This window comes from Gallus gallus, chromosome 1 (assembly GCF_016699485.2).
Source record: "Gallus gallus isolate bGalGal1 chromosome 1, bGalGal1.mat.broiler.GRCg7b, whole genome shotgun sequence".
NCBI classification, from domain to species: domain Eukaryota; kingdom Metazoa; phylum Chordata; class Aves; order Galliformes; family Phasianidae; genus Gallus; species Gallus gallus.
The window spans coordinates 68,913,524-68,930,224 of NC_052532.1; the positions used below are offsets into that span (position 1 = coordinate 68,913,524).

General features: G+C 37.8%; 1 protein-coding gene across 11 annotated transcripts in view; it reads left to right on the forward strand.

The window, feature by feature from the left end:
* The window catches only part of MPPED1 (metallophosphoesterase domain containing 1), a 63,299-nt gene that overhangs the window by 13,120 nt on the left and 33,478 nt on the right, over positions 1-16,701 (forward strand). For 3 of the 11 annotated variants that reach the window (XM_040703111.2, XM_015291255.4, XM_015291253.4), the window contains exons 2-3: positions 1,363-1,564; positions 6,776-6,957. In XM_040703111.2, the coding sequence (XP_040559045.1) occupies positions 1,413-1,564; positions 6,776-6,957 (334 nt within the window). In that variant the 5' untranslated portion in view covers positions 1,363-1,412. Of the gene's footprint in view, positions 1-1,042; positions 1,166-1,271; positions 1,565-6,775; positions 6,958-16,701 lie in introns of all 11 variants that reach the window. The other 8 variants (XM_416454.8, XM_015291238.4, XM_046902453.1 and 5 more) reach the window with 4 other exon arrangements.

Here is a 16,701-nt window from a genome sequence, read left to right on the forward strand (position 1 = left end):
GAAGGACTGAAGCCCGGGTTTTTGAAGGTACTTAGGTGCTTGACTCCCACTAGAACTGAATTAGACCCAAGTACCTATAAATAGCTTTAAAACTTTGAGTGACTGTGAAGACCTTCCTCATCCATCACTTGGCAATGCTCCCATCAGAATGGAAGTAATTCATATCAGCAAGGTCACATAAAAAACCTGTAGTTCTGCTTTCCAGAAACTGCTCATATCAGATGAATTGCTGCATTCTACCATAGCTTTTCTTGAAATACAGCTTCTGAAGCAGATTACTTACATTTGCGAGAGGAAAAAAGCCCTTGCTTGCATGAAAGTAAATATTCAAGGCAGACAACTTTTAAAAAGGACACAACATTATACTGCAAAAATACCCACCTGTATTCCTTGTAATCCATTTTTTATTAAAACTGAGAAATAAAAGTAAAATTCACAATTAAATTACTTTCTGCTGTTTCTCGGGGATACTCTTTATATTCCACTTGGTTTCACTTTGCAGTTCCTCTACCCATTTTCAGTGCTGTTGTTAAAGACATATGTTACCTTCAGAGAACATTTATTCCCAAACATAAAACCTCTGTGGATTTTACTTTTTGATATTTAATAACATTTACCTGTGTGTTAGCCTTCAAATCACTTTTTTTTCCCCATTGAATCCAGATTTGGGGGCTAATGCTAAGAAGAGAATGTGTTTGAAGTATGGAGGTTGTCGTATATATATCAGGAGGTCCTTCAGGATGCTGCAGAGCCAGGATCATGTGTGTGGAAGGCTGAGTTTGTTTCATTCCTTGGGATTTGAAGAACAACCACGTGCATTGCATCCCATTATTAAATGGCACAGACTTTCTTAAGAATTGGTAAAACTGATTCTTTTTAATTAAATCACATTTTAGTCACGCGCAGATGTGTATTCAGTTTCAGGTTTGGGGTTTTCTTGGAGGAAGATGGGATATAAACATTCAACAATGCAATCAGGAAAAAAAGAAGAAAGTAAATGCGTTGATGAGGCATTAATATTTGACGCACCATTCTGTTTTAGATCTGTATTAAATGTCTGAAACATTTGAACAAGTTGTCTCCTGTATTCTGTTGCAAGCTTACTTCCCCCACCCACTTCCCGCCCTCAACTGAAGTATGTTCATCAGATTGCTGAATTGGAAAGGTTTGTAATGAATTCTTTGAGCTCTGCCTCTTCCTCCTTACCCCCTCCTTGGTTTTCATCTCATAATAAATAAAGCAAATCTTGAAACAGATTAACTGTCAAACAGTTATGCTCCATCTCTTCCATCTACTTTTAGGTTTTTCAAAGAGAGGTGTGCTGATTAGGTAAGATGTCATGGTCTTCTCCTGTCGATGTAGGAAGATAGCAGATATGATCGCCTGAAAAAGCAGAGCTACCCAGTGCAAGCATGGCTTTCGCCCAGTCGCACATTATGGCAGCTAGAAGGCATCAGCACAGTAGACTCATAATTGAAGTGGATGAGTACAGCTCCAACCCCACACAGGCTTTCACGTTCTACAACATTAACCAGGGACGTTTTCAGCCCCCACATGTGCAAATGTAAGTATTATAGTTTTGTTATTGCTCTAGCACAGCCTTCTGAATTGTTATTGCCTTGTCAATGTGGTATTTGATGGACCAGTCAAAAAGAATGCGAAGAAAACTGTTTTGCTGCCTTTCTAATAATAATTACTATAATGATACAAAGTCAGTCCATTTGGAAAGTATAAGTACTTTGATAGAAAGATCCCTCCACTAGCATAACTTTAATACATAGTAGTATTAAAAAAATAAATAAACATCAAGCCGTGGTAATAAAACAAGAAATTCTACAGGGCTGATACTTTCTGCAATCTTAATAGTTGTTTGCATTGTGCACTTGCCTATTGATGTAAATAGCTGTTGAAATACCAAGTTCGTATCTGTACAACAGATATTGTTTGGTTAGTTATATTACAGACACATACGAGGAAAAAATGACATCAATAAGTAAAATGGTGTGGGCATCCATCCGACAACTTACTTTCATACCAATGTGCTGAAGATGCCAAGTGCTTAAAGAGTAATTAAAATAATGTGTTTGTTTCTGACTTCTTATATAATGACAGCATCAGTAAAATTAACTGCTCTAAATGATTTACTTGTAATGTAAAGTGGAGAATTATAATTACAAAATGAAACCTGCCATAAAATTTAAAGCCAGAAGCAAGAGCAAAACAGTAAAGCTATTACAAATAAATTAAGTATAAAATTCTACTGTAAAATATTTTTATAGGGAATAAAAATGTCTGCACCATTTTATTGTGTTTATTAAAAAGAGAAGCAGCCTTATCTTTAGATGAGAAGACTGGTGTTCACTATTTTTATAAAGGAAAGTTTTTTCTTTTACAAAGTCTGAATATATTATCCCCTCATTCACATTTTTGGTATTTAATATGAATTGATAATTTCCAGACACAGACCACGATTTCTGCAGTTGAAAATGTCAGCAGTTACGAGTGGTTGAATGCTGTGTGTGTGTTTAGTGAATGCTTATGTATATTTTTTGGCATAAATAGATCTTGTGTAAAAAAAAATAAATCTGGAGACTGACATAGAGCAGGGTGATGAGCAAACACTTGCTTTTTGGGGGCAGTGTGTTAGCTTGTAATCTGTGTTGGGGTTTTTAGGTAATACTGAAATGCAAACAGTAGAATGAGTTGAGTGTCAGCAGTGGGAAACATCTTTTGTTTACAGAGCTGGCGAATGTTAGCAAAAGTACAAACAAACAAATGTGGGTTCAGAAGTACTATGAAAATACTAAATGCAGGTTGCTTTATTTGTCAAAGCTTAGCCGTTCTTCAGGTATATGCAGGCAGTTCCTGGGCACCTGTGTACTTGTTCTCCAGATCTAAAAGCTGAGTGTGTTTTACTGTGCTGAAAATAGGTTATTTATTAGAACCATAGAATTACCAAGATTGGAAAAGACTTCCAAGATCATCCAGTCCAACTGTCCACCTACCACCAGTATTTCACACTCAACCATGTCCCTCAGAACCACATCTAAACATTTCTTGAACACCTCCAAGGACTGTGACTCAACCACCTCCCTGGCAGCCCATTCCAGCATCTGACCACCCTTTCAGAGAAGAAATTTTTCCTAATATCCAACCTGAACTTCCCGTGGTGCAACTTGAGGCCATTCCCTCTTGTCCTATTACGCGTTATGCAGGAGAAGAGGCCAACCCCCTCATTGCCCCAAGCTCCTTTCAGGTTGTTACGGAGAGCAAAAAGGTCTCCTCTGAGCCTCCTCTTCTCCACACTAAACAAGTTCCACTTGGTACTCAGCAATATGCAGCTTGAATTTCTAACCTGTGACAAACAAATTATATTACCAGAGGGCTGAGAAAATCAACTTCATGATACAAGTTCAGCGTCTAAGCAAATAGTTGAAAATAAGCTATCCTTTGAAAATTGTTCCTTAGAAGAACTTAGCACTCTCTTACAAATGATTAACACCCTTGAAGAAGCTTGTGCGTATAGAAAAGCAGGTTAAATAAATTGAAACATATACCACAATCTGACCTGCTCTTTTCTTGGTACAGAAATTGTAAAGAATGTTTCTGACTACCAGCAGGATTGCTTTTGCTTCTTATCAGTGAATAGAACAGTGACAAAGAAGGGGAAGGTATATACAAAATGTGTAACAAAAGCACCTTTATTCACATAATTGTTGGTGACATCTCAACTCAACTTTAGTCTATAGAAGTTTTGTCATTAGCTTCAGAGAAGTGAGGGCTTCGCCTCGACTGTGTATAGGTCAAAATACCAAGGTTGCAGCCAATCATAAACACACTTCAGATAGACCCATTAACTTGTAGTAAAATACTTGAACTGCAGTTATTTCTGGTACTCATCTACTGAATCCAATTCTGGAGCTCTTCTTTGGTCCTCAGGGCAGTTCTACTTAACTTTCTGGCATGCTGACAGCACCTTCCTAGTCCCATTTTAGTCCGTCATTCCCATGCTTGTGAGGTGACTGGATTGCTGCTGACAAGAGGGGGGGCAAATTCTGACAATGTTCTCAGGTTCATCAGTCACTTCTAAGAAGTTCCTGTCTTCTGTTTTTTGGGAACCTCCTCTAACGTCTGGTCTAAAAACTCACTCTTATCACTGTTATGTTTTTTCTTTTTCTTTTTTTTTTTTTTTTCTCGGGGGTTTTAACTTTGCTTTTCAGTTTCTTTGCAAGTTTGCACGTTGTTTTATAGAAAAATAGCATTTTGGCAAAAATAATCAGATCTTTCTTCCTCTGCTCATGCTGCAAGCGGTGCCTTGAGTGTTGGTGGAACAGCTGCTGTGGCAATGTGTTACCCAAAAATATGGGGATCCAGCCTTCAGAAATCATTTCTAATACAACTTAGATGCATTTGTGAAACTTGACATATGTTTTTACCTATATATGGCCTCAGTGTGTGCATATCACTTCAGCATGAAAATGTGCATCTCGTTTATTTGTGGGTTTTTTTTTTCTAGTATTGATATCTTTTCTCCATGGACATTATTTGACCCGCTGCATGGGCTCTGAAAGTTAAGCATACCTCAGCAACCAGGAGAATGCTGTCCACACCTCCCCCCCCTCCATCTAAACTATAAGAAACAGCAAATGTATTGCACACTTGGTTTGCTGTGCTAAGTTCCTTGTTTTTCCATTCTGTTCTAATGCAGCAACAAGGGAAATGCATGCTACCCCCTGAGGAGGAACTCTGTGAACTAAATGCAGTACCCTTCATGCAGCTTGCACCTTAAGACAACCCTCACTCAGTAGTCCAAAACCCACCATTCTCCATCCTTTGCTACCACCCATGGTACCTCCACTCACAGTCCATATTGCTCCCCTTATGGCAGCTCTCATCCCTGGGAAACAGAGGCATTTTTAATGCCTATTTGCAGTCATCTAGCTGTACTGTTTGAGGTTGTGACCTCTCATACCCCTACCTCCCATCTAACTCTTTTCTGTGGCCCTCACACAGCGTACATACTATCTCAGCCATGCACATCATCTTTGCAGCTTCTGTGTCTCAGGGTCCAAATGTTTCACTGTTCCAGCTGAGTTTCACAGTTTCCATTACGCACTTACTTAGACGTACCACTGACATGCACATAATGCTGGGTGCTCATTGGGGAGGATCTGATCATGGCTGGCTTTTCTCCTTAATCACATTTCATTGTTTTCTGCTCAGAAAAGGGAAGTTTGGAGAGTTGAAAGGGACTCATAATGGTTTCTCCAGTATCCCTGTAAAAAAAAATAAATAAAGGCAACAAAACCACCTCACAAATAGCTGATGCTGAGTGTGCTGGATTCAAAACAAAATGAAGCCACTCCACTTCTTCCTAAAACGTCTAAGAAGGATAGATACAGTGTAATTTATTCAAACTAGATTTGCATAATTACAAAAAATGCTTAAGAATATTTTTTATATATATAATAAGACACGAAGTCTTAGATTTTATCCATTTATCGTGTGAAGTTGTCAAAAATACCCCGGTTTACCCATCCATAAATTTAATAGAACTCTTCTTTCACTTAAGGAAAATACTGTGTGATTAGAAATTATTGTCTTATGTCTTTCAAGTAATAAAATGTCTTTGGGAAATTTACCCAGTAAACTCAGGGGCAGTATTATTAATAACGAAGATCTCTAACTTTTTTTCTGTGTTTCTTTATGTAACAGTAAGATCCTGAATTGAAGCACAACCAGCAAGGAATGTATTATATATGGCAATAGTGAACAAAACTAATTTTGTTTTTCCTTTCAGGATAACTGTTTTAAAAGTAAAATAATTCATAATATTTCCGTATACCTCTCTGGTTCGTAATGATGTAATTATAACTCTTGCATCTCTGACTCTTTGATTTTATTCCACCAGAATTCCCTAGCTGGAATAGCAGATATGGTATAGCTGTATATGGCTACATTTGCTTCTGTATATTCTAACAAACTGTAGCTTGAGGGTAGAAAGACTGGATGAGTTGGAAATAAGTATGCCTCATGTAGCAGAGAGGTGTTCTCTGCTTTCCTCTTCTAACTCATAAGTTGTAAGTCTCACCAAACTTGGTCAGATTGTTTCTTTTTCTCAATTCTGAATACTGAGATTGGGTTCTGAACAATGCAACCTCACCCCTCACAGCATCTGATTTCATTTAGTATAATTAAGCCCAGAAAGTTACCACATTTGTCCTGACAATAGTCAGACTTGAACGTACATTTACAGCTGTTGTCGGGAGGATTCTTATCTTGCTTTGCATTAGCAGACTGAAACGTATCTCCAAAATGTGTTAATTAAATTTGCTGGAATTATATAACTTGCAGAAAAAAAGTTATAATTAAAAAAATGCATTTAAAAATGTATTTATGTATCTGAAATAAATCTTTTCCCCGTGTACCATGTAATCATATTTAAACAATGAAACGGGATAGCACTGTTCCTTTGAGTCTGTCGATGCCTTTGATTTATTTGTAAGTATTTGTTTCAGAGTTACTGCCATAGATCAGTCTCTCTTGCTTAATCTCTTTAAGTTAATCCAACAAATACTGAGAACGTTGTGATGTGAACATGAAGAATTTTTACACCTCCCATTAGTGTTAGGTTTGTTTTAATAAATCCCTTCCATCAGACAGATCTATAAGACCGCAATCTTTTGTAAAGGTAAAAAGTTAGTATTAGAATTGCAAAGTAGACGCTGGAAGTTCATAAGTACTTTATAACCTTGTTATGATGCATTTCCTGCAGGGTTGATCCGGTGCCCCATGATGCTCCCAAACCTCCAGGGTATACTCGATTTGTCTGCATTTCTGATACTCACTCGAGAACTGATCCCATCCAAATGCCATATGGAGATGTGTTAATACATGCTGGTGATTTCACTGAGCTGGGACTTCCTAGTGAAGTAAAAAAATTCAACGAGTGGCTAGGTAGGTACTGAAATCTGTGTGGATTTGAAAGTAAATTTGTTTACTGAATGTATCTGCCCCTTCTGCCTCCCAGTAAAAACCACCACGCAGTCGGGAATGATGAATATTAATTTGTCTTAAATTTGAATGGCAATGAGCAGGAATCAGATATTTATTTTTCTTTCTTTTTTTTTTTTACAAGTTGTTTTTTTTTTTGGTGGTTTTTTTTTTTTTTGCATTTTTCCAACGGAGCAAATAAGATTTGTGAGACTATTCATCTGTTCTGCCTTCACACTCTCGAGTGTACATTAAGCAACTTCGTGGTGTTAGCAACAATTTCAGTCAGTAGGCCTTTAATGATTTACATAAAACCTCCTACATACATTGTTATGGCTTTGCTTCCCTGCAAAAAAAAAAAAAAAAAAAGTTGTTGTGACTGAAAACATTTGTCTGTTTAACCCCGGAGGCTTATAGTTTTTTTATCTGGGGCTCAGCTGCACCACAGTGATGAATTCCAAATAAAGCGAAACGTGTGCCCGTGGTTGCTGTCTTGGATGTAGCAGACCAGATGTAGATGCCTTCTGTAGGCAACTGTTGGCATTGGTAACTGAAATTCTGTTCTACTGGGCAAGAGAGTGGTGATTTACATGTGCTTCTGCAGTGTTTTGTATATTCTAAAATAAAATGTCGGTGAAAACTGGAAAGCATTGCACTGTATCCAGACAAAAAACCCAATCAGTATTGTTCAGGCTGCAGCACAGATACCTTAATTTAGAATGAAAACAAATTCTTGCTTCTGATACTTCACTATCCAAAAAAGGGTCAGAGGACTTGGGAAGTGGAAGGACAGAGTTTAAGGGTAATGGATTTTAGTTTTTAGGTTGATTGTCTTTCCTTTAGTTTATCTTTTGTCCATTGTCCTTTTTTTTCCTCTCTTAGAAGGCACAAAGCTGACAAACACATGTAGGCTGAAAACAAATATAAAAAAAGGCAGGGCTAAACAATTTCAGCAAATATTTACCAGCAAAAAAATTATCAGTTAAGGCTGATAAATATTTATTTCAGCTTGGAAACCCCATAACATGCCCAGCATGAAGAAATTGCATTGTTCTATGGTCACTCAGTTAGGGGCAGCCTGTAGAAGTATCATACTCTGCTGTAGTGCCCTCTGCTCTGTCTCTGTCCCCAAATGGCACGGGTCTGTTGTGCAACCAAAAGCAAATTTGAATCTTATTTTGTAGATCTCTACCATATAGTGTAATAATGTACTGAAAACAGTACATGAAGATGATAGCTACCATATGGTTAACCATTCTAAATAATACTTATTTTATTTGTCTGCTAGTGTGGGAAGAAGCATGCCTTGGGACATCACTAGTGAGCAAAGACAGGGCAACGCACATTGCTTGCTGCGTAGTTTTTGTGTCCTTAGTTCTCCATCTGCCTCCCTGCTGGTCACAGCTGTACAGTGTTCTGAAGAAGTCCTTAAGCTGAAGTCCTCTCAGTTTGATTGGGAGATTTCCCAAGGCGTTCCTGTGATGGTCTCTTCATCATTTTTGTTCCAAAAGAAGGCCTAATTTTCTGACTTTTCAAGGCATGCGTCCAATTTCATGGTAGTGTGTTGTTTGGGAAAAGGTGATCTTTGCATTTTGAGGTGTATTGTTGCCAGAGCCTCTCTGGGACATGCATATTTAACCAGTAAAAGATTTTTATTTGTTTATTTATTCATTTATTGTTTATTGACAAATAAAAAAAAAAAGACAATCTAGCTTATTTTTTGAATTAATTCTAAAATATCCAATAGAATAGTATCTTAGAGTCAGTATGCAGGTTTCAGTTGACTAGCATTAAAGGCTTTGTTTCAGTTAAAAGTTGTAAATTTTAATAATTATACTCAATCAGATTTCAAAATGAAAGCACTGGCTTTTATTTTGAAAGGTTATTTTGCTTTAAATGAACAACTTATGAATTAATAATGCATTGAATGGTTACAAAATCTGTAGCAAATGGTAAAATGGTTAAAAGCATTGTCTTTGAGAGGCAGATTTTTCCAAACTTTTTGCTGGTTGCCCATGTTGTTGGGAAAGGTGCTGGTCTGTGACAGTTTAGATTTTTCTGGCTGGTTTTGCGACTGTACCTCCCCCAGCCTGCCTAGCCTTATCCTTCTTCCTTGTCTGAACATTTCACCGGTGTCTTGAGAAAGCAGTTGATGCACTGGCCAGGACTTCTACTTCCAGCCTCATTCTTAACTGTTGCCACCAAATTTCCTTGTCTGTTGCTTCTTCCCATACCAGAGGACTGGCTTTGCCATTTGGTTATTTAGTTCTGTTTCAGATACGTGTCTTCTGCCATCAGTAGACTCTAACCCATTTGTTAATGCCTCGAAATAAAGGGTAGAATATTTGTTTGTCATGCCTTCCCTCAGCTTCCTCCAGGCAGTAGGTACACATCCTACTTCTGCTGTTATGTGAGCATTTATTCCTCCCTTATGGCATTCAGTTCTGTCACACCCCCTTGGGTCTCTGCCACTCTGGTCTGTCAGCCTGTTTCATCTTATCAGGAGGCCCTTCAGCAAGTTCGGATTTTATCTTTCTGCTCTACATAAAATTTCTGTGCCTTTTTGATGCAAAGTATATTTTACATTAACATCGTTAACTTCCATGGAGCTTATGGCTCTATCAAGCACATGCTCAAGTGTTGTGCTAATAGAGGCATATTGGCTTGCTGAGTCATATCCTAAAATATGTTATCTCTTTTTTAGGTTAACTGTATGTGGGTACCCAGGAAGGCCAGATAATATATCTCTGCAGCCCATCATTGCCTTTGTCTGCCCCTCAGTCCCCTATTTTAAACTTTTAATCCTCTCGCTCCTGTAGCCCTTTTCTGCGTTTCATTTCAGTTCTTCTTGGTAATCAGTTGCTTACTTTCCCTGGTTTTATTTTTGTTTTCTGAGGACTTTTCCATTTTTCTCAGGAAGGGATTTGAGGTTTTACCAGTAGTAGTTTGATGCTGAGCTCCAAGGGAGAGAAAAAAAGGCTGGTGATAAGTGGACATGCATGTTTCCTCAGCTTTCTCTAATAGGCAGTCCAAGGACTTCCTGGACCACACTATATGTGTATTTAATGGACATATATAGTATGTCACTGTGTGAAGAACTTTGAGTATTTTGAACTTAGCATTGACTAGTTTCATTTGGTATTTCCTAATACTGGAAGAGGCAAGTGAACAGTTCCATTCTTCATTCTGCTCCAGAATTTATAGGCACTCCCCATATTCACCCTTCCAGTATTTTTCAGGCTGAAGGCTGTTTAGAAGTCGTTAAATGCCTTTGATCATCATTCTGCTTGTTCTTTATTGTTTTAAAAGGTGGAGAGACTAGAACTGCATGTTTGAACACACCACAGATTTATACCCCAGCATAATGAAATTTCCTGTTTTGTTCTCTTTTTCTTTCTAATATTGTGGATTATTGTTTTTCTTTTTGTCGACGACTGAACAATGAGATTTCATAAAATTGCCTATTATAACTCTATGAACTATTTCCCGAGCAGCAACATCTAGTTCAGAATCCATCACTTATGTATAGTTGGGATACTTTTTCCAGCAGTTACATTATTCTGCATACATTTCTGTTCCGTTTCATCTGTCCTGTTATTGCCCAATCATGCGGTACTGTGATGTACTTTTGTAAGTCAGATTTCCATTTTGCTACTCTTATTCAGGGTAGCTTAGAAAAAGAAGGTGAAAGGCTATGAATAGTCAGTTTACAGAGTTTGCCAGTGGTGCTAATGAGGTCATTTCCCTCCCCTCTTTTTCCTGAACTGACCTTTCTCCTATTTTTATGGTTCTCCTTTTCCTTTTGCTGTGTAGTTTCTTTTCTGACTGTATTTTTCTTCCAAATTTGTAAATCCAGTTATTGTGAATCAGAAAAAAAAAAGGAAGAACAAAGCATGTATTACAGTAGATGCAGATGGGAGGCCGTGAGGGCAGCAAAAACTTTGTAGTGACATTATAAGGATGGATTGTGTGACAGCTTTGGACGTGCACTGGTTTTCCTGTATGTCCATGGGATTTTAATAGCATCACTTTAAGCAGCTGAATATGATTCAGGGGAATTGTTATAAATACAAGTTAGTATGTAATCAAGGCTAGATAAAGTGGATTATGTTGTAAGGTGGGTCATGCTTCGTATGCACCGCAGCTATCCTTGTAGTCAGATATTTCATTATTTTTGTTACTTAATCTCAACCTGCATATAAATCAAATGTGCTGTGGGACGAACACAAAGACAAGCTTTCCTGCACTCATCAGATAATGAGTCCAGAACCATCTCTATTTCGTGCGTCCCGTATTGTTGGCACTGGAAATTGCCTGCTTGGTTCAGTTGCTCTTGCGGTTCACTTTGCTAGAGTCTGTAATGTCATTTCCAAATTTTGTATGCTCCAGGACCCGCTGTCACTTTGAGCTTGTGGGTAACTTTCCTGGAAATGTAACTGGATAGCCAATCTGTGCTATACGCTGCAAACATACTTTCATATTCTCTCTGAGAATTATCTTCTGTACGTGGATTGAAAAGCTTACTTAAACTAACACGTTTTATACTACTCATTGTTTCAGTGTGCTTGCTTGGGATTTTCCAATGTCAAAAACACTCTTCTTATTTGAAATTCAAGATTAAGCTAAACTTGAAATAAAAAAAAATAGAAGGTGGCTTTGCACTGTAGTGGAAAACAGTGATGAGCTCTTCAGACTATTTTCCTGACAATATTAATCTTACTTGTGTATCATACACACGGACACACAAAGATTGATTAAATTACTTGACGTGCACTTCAGGAATGGACCTGGGCAGACTCAGCTCAAAAGATAACATTTTTCTTTTAGGCAAAAAAGAATAAATGTTTTAGAGTGAAAATGTCTGCCCAGATGTAGTAACTAGCGGTAGTGGAATTACCTGTTCCTAGTATTACACTGAAGAACAAAGTCAGCTAATTTTGGTCAATAAACATCATCCCTCTTTAAATACTTAGTAAAAGATCTTCAGAAAAGCTTAAAACATGAGGCTTAATTTTACTTTTGCTCTGGTGTTAAATCTTGTGAAATGGAGGGAGTTATTTATCTTCCTCTCTTAACAGGTATTTCATATTTTTAGGTTCAATAATGCTCACATTTAAAACAGATTAAAATTGTGTTGAAGAAGAAAGAAAATCGGCTTCAGAGCAGCAAAAGAAATTAGAATTTATAAATTGTAGTCATGCCATTTTGACCATCGGTAATTACACTATTTTTATGTTAATGTAGAAACCTCTTGAAAGAAGTATTTAAGCACAAATTATCTATTTACAAAAGAATGGCTTTGGAAATGCAGTGAAAAACATTGAGCTGTGTAGGGATTTAGAACAGATGTCATTTTTAAAAGACTGGGCATACAAAAAAAAAGTGTTGGTTTTATTGCATTTCTTAAATGTATAATGTCTCAGATGCGCTTGTACATCTAAGGTTCAGGCAGTGTGGCACAGAAAAGTGCACTGCAACACGCTCTTCCAAGATTTCTCCAGTTCTGAGGATTTCATATATCCTGAAGGCTTCTGAACATTAGACTAGGAACTAGGAGTCTCAAGGAATATTTAAGCTACACTCCTTTATTGGGAAGATGTGCCAGAGCAGCTGTTTTCCAGATCTACTCCTCATGCTAGTGATGAGAAGCTGTAGGAGCCCTAGGAATGGTAGATCTGGAAGGAGGGAGTTTTCCTTCGTTCCCTCTTTCCAAACACACAAATGCTTTGGGGCTTATTCTGCACTTTGCACTTAGATTGAGTGTGCTGTTTTTCACTGGATGGAGTGGAAAGTAGTAAACCTTCAAGATTCTGAGCCTTGGGGATGGCTCATGTAAAAATGTCCCATGATTTCTTTCTCTTCTATGATTTTCGTAAATACTGAGATACCTGAATCCCAGTTTAAGCAAGTGAGTAAAATTACTCAGAATTATTCTGGAGTAGCAGGCAAGCATACATTCAGGAGGGCAGCGAGACCTAGAAGTGTATAGAGCAACCAGGGAAGTAAAAGATGTGGAATATATTTCTGCAAACCCTGATTGCCTCTGACTGAGATATTAGAAGGAGCCTGAGGAAGGCGGGCAACCAAATTCGACTTAGTCTTCTTTCAGATTTGACAGCCTCTTCATCGTTCCCCCTTGTAAAATTGTGAGAATGACGCTTGATCCACCTACTACAAGAACGTGTTGGAGGATTAATTATTCTCAGTTCAGCACTTGGAACACCTATTGCAAAGCAGTGTACACAAACATTAAGTGTTGTTATTAGTGCTGTGCACCTCATCCAGTGACGCGACACGCAGCTCCTCGTAGTCTTGCCTTGCAGAAGGTGACAGCTGGGAAATAGCAAAAGTACCTCTGTGGGACCTGAAGATCTGAGCAGGAATCTGTATCAGTGTGTAGAGACATCTATGCAGGAAGTTTAAAGTATTTTTTTATTGTTATCTTTCAATGTAGTTCTCTATCTCCTTTGCATTCATTGTCCCCAGATACATTTTGTATACCAAAACTACAATATTCTAAAAGGCTTAAAACCTCAGAAAGGTATATTGTTTAAACTAAAACTTTTCCAGGAAATAGAAAAAGAAAAAAACAATTCATGAAAATGAATGCCATGATTTGTATAGTTGTGAATTCTCAATCCATCAATCGCCATAGAGTAAGGGAGCATATCAAAGAAAGGTTCAGCTTGGGCAAACTGCATCTGTTACTGACCACTAGTGGACAGAAGATACAGAGCCACACAGTGTTTTGGCCTGACTCACTGCAGCTGCTCTCAGCACCTGGTTTACAGCATGCATGGGCTTGGTTCTGCGTAATTACTAGGCTAAAAGCAAGCCACATTTCCTTTAGAAATAATTTTGGCCAATTATTACAATATGTGTGTGTGTGTATATAAAACACAACCTATCAAAGAATATAAGTTGGAGTATTATCCAATTTTTTGTTTTTTAACTTTATCGCCTTTATGTACTATTTAAAGAAGTCCTGGTTTGCAAATGTGAGCAATATCGTATGTGTTTGTTGTTTTAATGCTTGATATAATTACTGGCTTTTACAGCGCAAGAATGTCTTGATCTAGCAGGTTACAGATGACTTAGGAAGGAGTGTTCATTTACAATGTTATTTCAGATTACACACCATACAATAAGTATGTTAATGTGAATTTCCCAGACATCAGCCCCAGTGTTTAAACACAGAACTGTCAAAGAGATGCTAAAAAAGCAATCTGAGACAGTTATGCAGTCTTTTTACTATATCACTCACTGCTGTATTCTAAAAGGTTGAAATGAGAGGGAGAAAGCATTAAGTGGGCACTTACATGATTGTCTCTGCTTTTAATGAATACTAAAAATTCTGCTCAGTACAATACAGGGAGAGAAGCAAAGCACATCTGCTCTACAAGTTTGCTTTTTATCTCTTGAAGTTGCGAGTTGGTAACAATTGTAAGCAACAAAGGAAATCACGTTGGTAAAGATGCCTAACCTCTTAGTGCAAGAGGAGCCCGGAGTATAAACATCCTGCGTTTGCTTTTGACTTATTTTCAGTGTTTATCTAATATAAGAAGAGGAAGGCTTGCTGATAGAATGGAGTGAACCTCTGAGTACACAGAATTCTACTTTGAACGAAGTCAGATGCGGAGAAATGGCAAACAAAGGCACACTGTTCAGTACTTTGCATTACGCAGTTTGTAGTTCAAGTGACAGTCCCCCAGCATTTCAAATTATTTGGTAAAAATTATGTTCACCATAAAAAGGACCTGCTGTAGTTTACAAGTTAAGAATTGCTGTAATAATTTTGTAATTGGCGCATAAAAACACAAAAAATTAGATGTTCGGTTGATTTTCTTAATTAGTAATCTGCAGTAATGAAAGGAATGAACAAAGATGTTACTAGCTAAACAAATATATATGTACATTCTCATTCACGTTATATTACCAGAGCTATTATCAGATTCTTGTATTAAGCAAACAAAGGCTAAGAAACTTTCTGAGGAGGGCTTGCCGCAGCTGACATAAACCCCACGTATCTAGTTAAGAAGCTGCCAAGGCAATAACATCTCTTGGCTACATGTAAGTGAAGTATGATATCCCAGGCTTTTCAATAGTTAAAAAAGTCTCAAAGAATAATAAATTAGGGCTGCTCCAAAAGTAATGCTTGCTATTTTATTAAGTTAGCCCGCAATGTCAGAGGCAGATGGTGGTGGTATGGCAGTAGCGGTTGAACCTTTCTACCTATGTTCCATTGCATTTTGTTGTCATGCCACAAATGGGAGCAGAGAGGCAGTCTGGCAGAATAAAGTCTGACATGGAAGCGCACATGAAGCAAAGGGGGGTGTCACTCAATTTCTCTGTGCAGAAAAATGGCGCCCAATGTTATTCATCGACAATTCCTGAATGTTTCTGGAGACCAAACAGTGGATGTGAGCACAGTGAGGTGTGGGTGGTGCATTACAGCGGTGGCAGCAGCGATGTGAAAGTCAAGCCGTATTCCAGACGACCATGCAGATCTTTATGAGCATGGCGTGCCAGGTCTTTTTCCTAGCTGGTGAAAATGCGTAATTAATGGTGGTAGCCAACGCTGAAAAATAGTGCTTTGTAGTTGAGATTTTTCTCTATCAAATAGTGTTGTTGTGCTCTTTGTATCTGATGTAGTTTCCATGGAAATAAATAGGAAACATTGCTTTTGGAGCGACATACGTACATTGATTCAGGAGATTTGGGACAGACCTTTTTGTGTGATCAGTTGCTGTGGGAGTAGAACCACTGCTTCCTGGCTTCTTAGATTTTGTCTTGCAGACCTTCTTCAGAATCTTAGGCATCTCGTAAGAGCTGTCATCCTTCTGAAGCCTCTCTTTCAGACTGTACATGAGTCTTATTAGGCACTTCCAGGAAACTCAAGGGACTGTAATTATTCTTCAGGCCTCTACTCCTCTGCCTATTGTAGTAAATGACTTTTAAATCTTTTGGGCATTTTCAGAGGGATACTGAGAAACAAAGATACAGAATTGTAAGATGCAACGGTTTTGTATTTGTAAAAGAGTAAGAAAAATAAACCCTTTTCTGAAACTACTAAATTAAATGCAAGAGAATGTGACTCTGGCATTTTTCTGCGTACAAAGGAAAATTGTAAAAACAAAAGGAGAGGGAAAAATGAGGCAGAAGAGATGAAGAATCATGTAGCAGAGAAGGGAAAGGAAAGAAGAAAAATCTATTATCCGATGTTAAGATAGTGGCTGAACGAGTGGGTCATTGCTTGGAGCCCCATTCCAAATTGGCAGAAAGCGAATACTGGATGTATCCTGAAAGTGAAAGCCCTGAAACGCGGGACTGAATTGGAGCCAGTGTGTTTCTGACAGAATTTTGATGTCTAAGCATTTCTGTTGATTCCAAATCCAAATAGGATGAAGTGGCTAAAGATTGATTATGGAGAAAAATACTCTTTTATTTCTCACAAGTGAGGCATTCCAGGAGAGGAAAAAAATATTTTGAAGAAAAAAAAAAAAAGTGAAATTTTGCTCAGAAGTGTAATTTTTATTCACCCCAAAATATTTTTAAATGACATTTTGTTTCATTTTGTTTCCTTGGTAATGTCAGAACCATAACATGAATTTCCAAATATATCCCATTCCATCCAAGTGGTATTTTAATGATTTTAATACAGAAAACTGTTTAGGCAAAATTCTCCAACCAGTCTAGTTGTATTTCCTC